Source organism: Phymastichus coffea, unplaced genomic scaffold, assembly GCF_024137745.1.
Source record: "Phymastichus coffea isolate CEN01 unplaced genomic scaffold, Cenicafe_Pcof_1.1 PCOF00023, whole genome shotgun sequence".
NCBI lineage: Eukaryota > Metazoa > Arthropoda > Insecta > Hymenoptera > Eulophidae > Phymastichus > Phymastichus coffea.
The window spans coordinates 3,806,256-3,817,086 of record NW_026706834.1 but is presented as its reverse complement, the minus strand read 5'-3'; the positions used below and the strand labels follow the sequence as shown (position 1 = coordinate 3,817,086).

The 10,831-nt window shown below is 41.3% G+C and overlaps 1 protein-coding gene across 1 annotated transcript; it reads left to right on the top strand.

The window, feature by feature from the left end:
• The first annotated feature begins 673 nt into the window (after window positions 1-673).
• On the top strand, window positions 674-4,597 carry LOC131675492 (uncharacterized). The gene is made up of 3 exons (XM_058954490.1): window positions 674-1,223; window positions 1,521-3,571; window positions 3,887-4,597. Exons 1-3 carry the CDS (start codon window positions 674-676, stop codon window positions 4,595-4,597), a joined length of 3,312 nt encoding a protein of 1,103 aa, XP_058810473.1.
• Window positions 4,598-10,831: the final 6,234 nt, after the last annotated feature.

Sequence of the window (10,831 nt, the reverse complement as noted above, 5' to 3'; positions counted from 1 at the left end):
GCAACAAGGGCTACCGGCATCCGTAGGCCTAGCTGAGGATATATGTGATATCCTCTGAGGCGTCTCCGACCCTGGGCAGCTCAGACAGCAGCAACTCGGCCCTACTTTAGGGGCAGCATAGTGCGGGCCGTGCCCGTGACCAAGACGTTGGCACTGTGCTGCTCTAGGAGACGACCTTCCTTCTCGCACAAGGTGCAATTAGCGTCGTGTGGTAAGCGAGTAGTCTATAACTTGAATGGCCATTCACAGGCAAAGCGAGCCTGCCGAAATGTATTAACTATAATAAGTAGCATAACTCTGTACATTCGTCGACTGTATTTGCTTATATTTAGATGGCTTTTCCCTACTTATGACTGGGGTTTTTATGCCGGATAAATACGAGCCTAATTATATTAGATAAAATTATAATAAAAATAAATCCATATCTTTTATTTGTTCACTATTCACGCACCATATTAGTATTAAATTTCAAATAACTCAATATACATAAGACTTATAAATTCTTTCTAATTGTCCAATTTGTTCATGGTGCCCCGGGTGAGGAGTGCGTGATTAGTGAGTAAATACATTGATTGCTGCGTTGCTTTATGGTCATATTTAGAATTGTCTTGTGTTAGAGGTCCACCACGATATAGTACGCTCTTTCCATTTGTCTTTTTGTCTTTGTGTGTAAATGGCGCCTAGCCCGTTAACCCGACTGATAGTACTCCAACAACAACGCCATGATGAAATTAAACGCATCGGCGATCACATACGTCATCGTGCGGCTAACATGCTTAGCAAAACGATCGTACAAACGCGCATTAATATGATCAACGACCTGTGGGCGGATGTGCGTAAGACACACACCGATATTGCACTGCGAGCAGAGGCGTTTGAAAACGCTTATATTACTGAAAATAAGTACGCTGCCTTGCAAGATATCTATGAGAATACCCTTGACGTATTGTTAACCGCACTACCGCAGTCTCCGAGTAATGAGGAACGCAATCCTCGACGACGCGAACGTGAAGACGACGATCACGACGATTGTTCAGCAAAACTTCCTAGGTTAGATCTACCTACCTTCTCGGGCAAGCATGAAGATTGGGATAGCTTCGCGGACATTTTTACCACCCTCGTACACAACGCGCCGCGCATTGCTGATACTACTAAGCTTCAATACCTGAAGTCTTGCTTGAAAGGCTCTGCAGCCGAGTTAGTGAAGGACGTCACTATCTTAGGTATAAATTATGATACGACATGGAAAGCTTTGAAAAATCGATTTCATAATCCGCGCTTGACAATTAATAACTTGCTTGACGCCTTTATTAACTTGCCGCATCTTAAGAAATAGTCAGCCTCTGATTTGCGTAGTTTTATCGACAATGCACAACGGATTGTGCGTGCGCTTAAAAATCTAAGAGCTCTAGTAGTCCATTGGGATTTATGGCTAGTCCATTTATTGGAAGTCCGTCTTGATACCGAGTCCTGAAAACACTGGGAAGCTGAGTGGAGTGCGAAAGATCAATCATCCTTAGCCAACATAGAAGACGATGACGATGATTATCTCGTTCGCATGCCAAAGTTCGTCGATTTGGCTGCGTTTCTAGAGAGACGCGCACAGTCTTTGATAGTCATCCAAGCTGATAAGGAGGACAAACGTCCGAACCCTCCTATCAGTACTCTCTCAAGCTCGCGTAAAGTTCATCACGCACAATCGTCGCAGCCAGCCAGGACTTTGAAATGTGGATTTTGCGAAGGAAATCATTTTACTTCAAAATGTTCCGCCTTCCTTGCAAAAACTCCAGAAGAACGCAAAAAGGCAGTGCGCGAAGCTAAGCTGTGCTTCAACTGCCTCGGCCGTCATAATCGTTCCGCGTGCCCATCAAAGTATAGGTGTAAAGACTGCACAACCGAAGAACGTCATCATACTTTGCTTCACTCCGCTTTTTCCACTGAAAGGTCAAGCGCTTTAGCAGCTACACAAAAATTTAGAGCGAATATTGGGCGCACGGCGGGCGGCCCCGGACTCAGTATTAACGCTTGCAACTCGGCTGCAAGTCAGCAATCCATCTTACTCGCCACGGCCCAAGTTACGGTTATAGGCCCGTTTGGAAGACAGACTTGTGCTCGGGTCTTGCTTGATCAAGGGTCAGAAGCCACGTTTGTCTCTGAGTCGCTCGTCCAACTCCTCCAGCTCAAACGAGATCGTGTGACAACTAGCCTAATGGGAATAGGAGGCTGTACTGCTGGCACCGTCAAACACGCGACTAGCTTCACCATGAAATCGAACCAGGATCCTCCATTTAAAATTGATGTGAATGCATTTGTTCTGCCTAGATTGACGTCCGAATTACCGTCGCGAAATCTTGTGGAGCTTGAATTAGAACCATTTAAGATGCTACCTCTCGCTGATCCGGAATTTTATCTCTCGGATAGAGTCGACATTTTGATAGGAGCGGATCTTTACGGACAATTGTTACAAGCAGGTTTGACCAAATTTCCTTCAAGCTCGCTAGTTGCGCAAAATACTGCTCTCGGCTGGGTGATATCGGGTCCAACGCAAAGAGTGCCGTCACGGCGGCCGGCAGCAAGCAAACGTGAGACCGTTAAATCTTTGCGTTGTGTAGTTAGCAATGACTTAAGTGATGTGATCGAACGTTTTTGGACAGTCGAAGAGGTTCCTGTCGCGCCTAAGAGTCTGAAGCCTCAGGATGAAGTATGCGAGAAACTTTTTGCCGAAACTCATAAGCGTACTACTGATGGACGATTTCAGGTTCGCCTACCCCTTAATTCAGAGCCTCCACGAGTAGCAGATGAGACGCGAAGAGTGGCCCTCGGTTCTTTGCAACACCTATTGCGTCGCTTTTCGCGCGATCCTACATTACAGCAGGCATACACCGACTTTATGGAAACGTACATAAAGCTCGGTCATATGATACCTGTACCAAGATCTGAAATTAAGAACACGCGAGCGTGGTATCATCCACATCATCCTGTTATCACCGGTACTGCAGAAAAACCCAAGATACGTGTTGTTTTTGATGCCTCTCGTCGTACTCATGATAAGTACTGCTTGAACGAGCTTCTCATGTCAGGGCCAGCTCTTCAGAGTGATCTCTCGTTGATCTTGTTGAATTGGCGTCGGTATAAATATGTTTTTACAGCTGATATTGTGAAAATGTTCCGGCAAATTCTTGTTGCTCGCGAAGATCAGGATTTGCAACGCATCCTGTGGTCGCGTGCACCGGGAAGGCCTGCTATGGATTACCGCTTAACAACGGTCACGTACGGCACGGCCTGCGCGCCTTTTCTCGCGATTCGTACGCTGCTGCAATTAGCATCCGACGAAAAGACACGTTTTCCCCTCGGAGCGGCTTGTCTTGAGTCAAATACGTACGTCGACGATACGTTCGCGGGTGCAGATGATTTGCCGACGGCTGTGCGTATACGTGACGAGTTTATCGGCATCTTGAAGTCCGCTGGCATCGAGTTAGATAAGTGGGCTGCAAATCACCCGAATCTATTACCTTCATTTATCCTGTCGGGTGAAGTCGGCGCGATTAAACAAATCGACACTAACAGCGCGGTAAAAACGCTCGGTGTGCATTGAAACCCGTCGAGCGATGCCTTTAGCTTTAGCGCGTCGATCTTGAGCCGTTCAGAGAAAAAACTCACAAAAAGATCGATCTATTCGGACATCGCGCGGTTATATGACCCTCTTGGCTGGCTTGCTCCCGTGACAGTACTTGCAAAAATTATTATGCAGGACTTATGGATTGAGAAGTGCGACTGGAATGAGCCCTTGTCTGCCGAAATCTGTGATCGCTGGCAGAGCTACTGCCAGTCACTCTCAACACTGCACACTCTCTCGATTAATCGTTGACTTGGGTTGTTTGATCAGAAACCATTTGAGATTCATGGTTTTTCTGACGCATCTTCACGTGCATACGCCGCTGTCGTCTATTTACGCATCGATAACGGTAACGGCAATTATCATGTATCGTTGCTAACAGCAAAAACGAAGGTTGCACCAGTTAAGACCGTCAGCATTCCGAACTTTGAGTTGTGCGGTGCAACTCTTCTCGTTAAATTAGTGGTACACTTGCAAAAACTGAAGTTTCTGCAAAATGTGCCAATACGCCTATGGTCCGACAGTCAAGTAGTACTCACTTGGCTCAAGAAGCACCCGTGTCATTGGAAGACATTTGTTGCCAACCGTGTTTCTTTAATTCAAACCGAGTTACCTTCCGCGTTGTGGTCGCACGTACCCACAAAACAAAATCCGGCTGATCTTGCCACGCGAGGCTCGACGCCTGACGAATTGCGAGCGAATGACTTGTGGTGGACTGGTCCTATGTGGCTATTATCTCCTTCTGATAAATGGCCCCAGCCACAACAATCGTTGCGTTCACTACATACTCGGCCAAGCTCTGACGAACCAGTGTTGTTGGCGAGATACTCGAGTCTTACGCGACTCGTACGTATAACTGCATGGTGTTTGCGACCAATATTGCAAAAGGTTCGACAGCGAGCATCCCAAGGCTCTTATCCTAAATATCTCACGCTTGCAGATATTGATAATGCCAGAACCGTGATCGTGAGAGTAGCTTAAGCGCACGCGTTTTCGACGGAAATCGAGTTTCTACGATCTCATAAGACTCTACCTAAGCGCCATTATTTATGCAAATTACAGTCCTTTTTAGATAAGGATGGTATTCTTCGCGTCGGAGGTCGCTTGAGTAATGCCAATCTACCTCGCCATTTGCAATATCCGCCAATTTTACCTCGTTCCTCATCCCTTAGCCGACTCTTTGTGTCATACGCGCACGAGCGAGCGTATCATGGTGGACCTACTCTAACGATAAGTATTCTGTTGCGATTTGCGTGGATTGTGAATATGCGAGCGTTGGTCAAATCAGCGATACACAAATGTGTAAGATGCCAGCGTCATTCGCCTCGCTTGGCCCATCAACTCATGGGCGACCTACCAACGGAACGTGTGACCCCTGCTCGACCATTTACCAACACTGGTCTGGATTATGCTGGTCCCTTCCAACTACGCGCATCAAAGGGCCGTGGCCGAACGATCTACAAGGGCTACATTGCGCTTTTTGTATGTTTTGCTACAAAGGCATTGCATCTTGAAGTTGTGAGTGATCTCACGACTACTTCATTTCTCGCTGCCTATCGACGCTTCGTAAGCAGAAGAGGACTCTGCAAGAAACTTTTCAGCGATAATGCTGCAACCTTCCGTGGAGCTGACACCGAGCTTCGAAGCATGTTCACAGCCGCCTCAAGCTTTTACAAGGAAGCCGCAAACTTACTACTCAACGATGGAACAGAGTGGACATTCATCCCGCCTACAACTCCACACTATGGAGGACTATGGGAGGCTGGAGTTAAGTCTACTAAGAATCTGCTGAAAAAGTTGATTGGAGAACGCATTCTTACTTTCGAAGAGCTATCAACAGTCCTGGCTGAGATTGAAGCTTGCCTCAATTCGCGCCCCTTGTGCCAACTGACAGCAGATCCCGAGGACTTGCAAGCACTCACTCCAGCACATTTTCTCATCGGAGCTGCCTCTGGAGTTATCCCTGACGAAGCCACACCATCAGTCCCGGAAAATCGTCTCGACCGATTCCAACTCTTGCAGCGAATCCGAGACCAATTCTGGAAGCGTTAGTCCAGCGAGTATGTACTTCTACTGCAAGCGCGAAACAAGTGGCAACATCCGACTGCAAATTTCACAATCGGTCAACTGGTCCTTATGAAGGATGATCGCTATCCACCATCTAAATGGCCTCTTGGGCGTGTGCTTGAATTACACGCTGGCTCAGATGGTCTTGTTCGAGTGGTGACTGTCAAGACTGCAAACAACACACTCCGTCGACACATTGCCTGTCTCGCACCCTTGAACCTGCATCGATCTGAAGACCATGAGGATAAGTCCAAGCCGGAAAATAGTATATAAGTTGCGAAGTGTACATTCGTCCGACGGACGAAGGCGGGCGGAATGTTCGCGGCATCTGCGCTTCATGTGCATAGCACGAAAGTAGAGAGTAATAATTTATAACAATTTTTTTTGGCGGTTGTAAATGTGAAAGTTTATTTAGAGATTCGGTCCTTTGTCGCTTAATGTTTTCTCTCTTTTTTTGCGGATGGGGAAAACCCAGAATATTAACATGTGCGGCAGTTCCAGCGGTGCGCGCGCGATACAAAAGAAAACAGGCGGTATGGTCGTCCAGCAATTGTCGCGCAGGTAAACGTTCGGAGGGAAATTCGGCACTATAAACCTTGCTTTTTTTAATTGTCTCCGCGAACAGGCCCAATGCTGGAGAAAACTCTGATCCTTCTTCAGGAAGGAGGAAGCAGTAGTAGCTCTCGAGAACTCGATCCTTACACCTCGTAGCTCTATCTCAGCACCTCGTCGCATTATTTTCAGTCACCTAGTTGCGCTCAGTTAACTGTTGCTTTCAATTGCTACGTCGTTGTGTTAGTTTATCGTGCTAGCCTTCACGGGTAACGTGTGTGTTGAATGTGAGTGCGAGTTCCTGCAGTGTCGTGCATTTTATCTTGTGACCTGTTGAACCCACGATCGCAACAAGAGCTACCGGCATCCGTAGGCCTAGCTGAGGATATACGTGATATCCTCTGAGGCGTCTCCGACCCTGGGCAGCTCAGACAGCAGCAACTCGGCCCTACTTTAGGGGCAGCATAGTGCGGGCCGTGCCCGTGACCAAGACGTTGGCACTGTGCTGCTCTAGGAGACGACCTTCCTTCTCGCACAAGGTGCAATTAGCGTCGTGTGGTAAGCGAGTAGTCTATAACTTGAATGGCCATTCACAGGCAAAGCGAGCCTGCCGAAATGTATTAACTATAATAAGTAGCATAACTCTGTACATTCGTCGACTGTATTTGTTTATATTTAGATGGCTTTTCCCTACTTATGACTGGGGTTTTTATGCCGGATAAATACGAGCCTAATTATATTAGATACAATTATAATAAAAATAAATCCATATCTTTTATTTGTTCACTATTCACGCACCATATTAGTATTAAATTTCAAATAACTCAATATACATGAGACTTATAAATTCTTTCTAATTGTCCAATTTGTTCAGTGGTGATCTATTCGGTGTTAATGAATTGAGAAATTCTGTTGGTAACATAATATTCAAATTTTCGCCATTGTCATCTTCTGCAGTACCTATACTTAGATATTCATATGGGTCTCCTTCTAATATATCTAGAATATCATTGTTGAGTTGTATTACATCGTTATTTTTAGGTGCTAGAATTACTGTCACGTAATTTAACATGTTGCTTTTTCATTTCTTTTCCAAAAATCTCTTGAACAATATTATTCTCTCTTGCAATTAAATCATCAGGAATCTCTAATAATTCATTATCTTCTTCGTATACATCTTTACATTTTCCTTCACCTACAGCCAAGAGCCATTTCTTAAATTGTTCATCTTTATCGGTTACTTGCAAATTTTCACTTAATGACATATTTTTAAATTTTTTCCATAATTCACTCCATTTAACAGAGTTTTCAATTATATTAGTACGACTTCCTTGTCTAACAACTGGTAATATCTGACGAAAATCACCAGATACAATTATACATTTGCTTCCAAAAGGATTATTGTTATCATTTATGTCTTGTAAAAGACGATCTATGGTTTCAAAAGCATATTTTGATGTCGTAGATATTCCATCCTATATAAATATTTCAACGCCTTTAATTATTTTTCCTTCTTTGGAATTTGTTTTAATATTACATACCGTTTTATCGGTTATATTTAATGGTAGTTTGAATTTAGTATGAACTGTTCTACCATTTTTTAATAAATTTCCTGCAATGCTTATTCATGCCACACATAGGTAATTTATTTAGTTAATATCTAGATATTCTATTAAAACCTCTACTACATAGCTTTTACCATTTCCATCTGCTTCATCAATAAAGATGCAATTATCTTTTGATTTGTCATTTAAACTTTATAATACAATATTGAATATGTCTCTTTGTTTTGTATTTAAAGAATTTATTTTTATGTGCAATGTATTCATAAGATTATTACTGTTAACGGATACTGAATTATTGAATATTTCTTCAGTTAATTCATTTGCATTTAGTAAGTCAAAATCTTTCAAACAATATCCTTTTATTTGCAATGTGTTTCCTATTAAATTTAATGCCATATTTTCTTCGATGCTTTTTTCGTATTTAGAATGGTAAAAATTGTTTTTGTATTTTTCAAACAAGACATTTTTTTTCAAACAAGGCATTAATTGGGTTTTCAAATGCAAAAATATAAGCAAATAAGTCACAAAGTGCATGAGGAAATTTTACTCGTGACACTTCTTGTAAGAATCTATCCCATTCATTGTCTTCTGAAATTAGCTTTTTTGCTTTTGCTGCTTCAAAAAACTAATAATAATATAATAAGTTCATATATTGTAACACACTCCATTAACAGTACGTAAATCTTTAAACGATGTTGCTCCTTTGTTATGTAAGAGTAACAGTCGTATGAAATACCGTTCACGATCCTTTGGTGTTACCAAGTATATTTAACTAATCATTGGTTTTTTTCATTTTTGTTGTTGGTACCATTTTTTTTTGCTATAATCAAAAGTATAATAAAAGTATAATCAAAGGTATAAAATCTTGGTATTTCGGAATACGTATAATTACGAGCTTGTGGATCAAGTTTATTTAGATCAAAATATGCAGTAAGAGTTGTTGCAACATTTTTTCCAGTTATTTGTTCTTCTTTGTCTTTTTCAAAATATGTCTCTTATTGATTTTCCTGGCGTACAGCTAAATGCATTATTGTATGAGACATTGAATATAATGGATACTCTAATAATCTGTATATAGCCTCTGGTGGGCATAAATGTCTTGGGTTAATATATTGTTTAAATTCGTCATAATTATAATTTTCACTATTTACATCTTCTTCATTATTTATTCTTGTATTATTATTAGTAAAATCTATGTTTGCACTTTAAATTTTTATGAAAGCACAGTTATAATCTTTATAACAATACTTAAAAGTAGGTAAACTAGGCAGGCCATAGATCAGGAGGGCCTCAGATCATGGGGGGGGGCCTCAAATCAGTGATCTAAACTGCATGATCTATGAGATCAGCACTCTTAGATCAGGCGCCCCCTCTACTCCTGCAGCACTCTTAGATCAGACGCCCCCGCCGCCGCTCCCTCTGAGATCTGAGGCGTATGAGCTATCAGATCAGCACTGTTAGATTATGCGCAAGAGCCCCTCCCCCTACCCGCCCGCCCGCCAAATGTAAAATGCGTTTTAAATATTAAAAGAAATTTATGTAATTAATTGCATTTAATTAATTTGACGCAATTGATTTACGTCTAATGCATAGATTTAGTGAAAAAAATGAGCAGACACCACGGGGAATCGATCTCGCGTCCTATGGATTGATAGACCGTAGCCTCTAGCAAGTGAGCCACGGCTGTTTATAGCTCTTGGTATCTCTTATTGGGTATATTAGGTTCACACAACCAAACAGCTACTGGATTACGGTGTCTCCCCGCCGCGACTTCATCCGTATGTGTGCACGTGTTTTAAGAACACGCGTTCTCGTGTATGTGTGTGTGTGCAACACATTGATACTTACTGGAAACCCGAATGTCTGTGCTTGTCCAAAAGATACACCATCGCCGTGCTTGTCTGTCTTGGTGAGTGCATTTTTTTATATTATTAATTAATTTATTATTAATTTATTATTATTAATTTATTATCATTTATTTATTATTAATTTATTATCATTTATTTATTATTAATTTATTATTATTATTTATTATTTATTATTATTTTTAAATATTATTATTAATTCATGAAATAGTAGAGTAGAGGGGGTGAGGTATAGCGATTTAATCGATCGTTCTTCAAATGGAAGGGTATAAGGATATGACTATCATGAAAGAATAAGTTCATATATTATAAAAAAAATTTCAATTTATTTGTTCATATAAAGAGTACAATATGTTGTATGTAGATGGTTTAAAGTTTTTTATATCCTTCTGACTTTGGTATAGATTTGGTGTTGGTTGAATAATTGTCAGTGTATGATTTCCATTACAAAGATGGTTTTAATTTCTTACCATTTGCATTGGAACTAATTACTTTTATTAATGTCGGGAAGACGTGTGTAAGGTACACTATTTTTCTGCCCCATTCTAATGAAAAAATGATTACAACAAGCAAAGCACGTTATACTGATAGTTTAATCTTTAAAAATCAACCACTGATAATTTTTTAAATACTTGTAGTGTCATCAAATTTTAAGATTGGACTAAAGCGTTTACTAAAAATGTGTTACCTTATATAGTCGATTATTTTGAATGGATAGAAAATTAGGGAAATGGAGGAGGGGGGGGGGGATAATTTTCATCTAGTTAATCTGCTTCTCACGGTATAAAAATGGTCTGAAACTCTGTGACAGTCGCATTTGACTATTCGTATCCAGCGTATTAGTATTAAAAAGAAGTGGTAAGAGCTGTCTGTAACGCAACGTTTTCGTGTGAAAAAGTGATCTTCCGCAACGATTATGAGCGAAAAAGTGATGGACTACAGGTAACTATTTTTATTTGAAATTAATTTATATAATTTCTTTTCATCACATGTATTTTTTTCTAGATTTGAACAAACAAGCCTAGATAGCTTCACCGGTAGATGGTCTTGCGAGTATGTGCAACCAGCAGATCTAGTCGCAGCTGGCTTTTATTATTCAGAACAGATTGATCGGGTACGCTGCTTTGAATGTGGTATAGAAATTTGTAATTGGGAAGAAGATGACA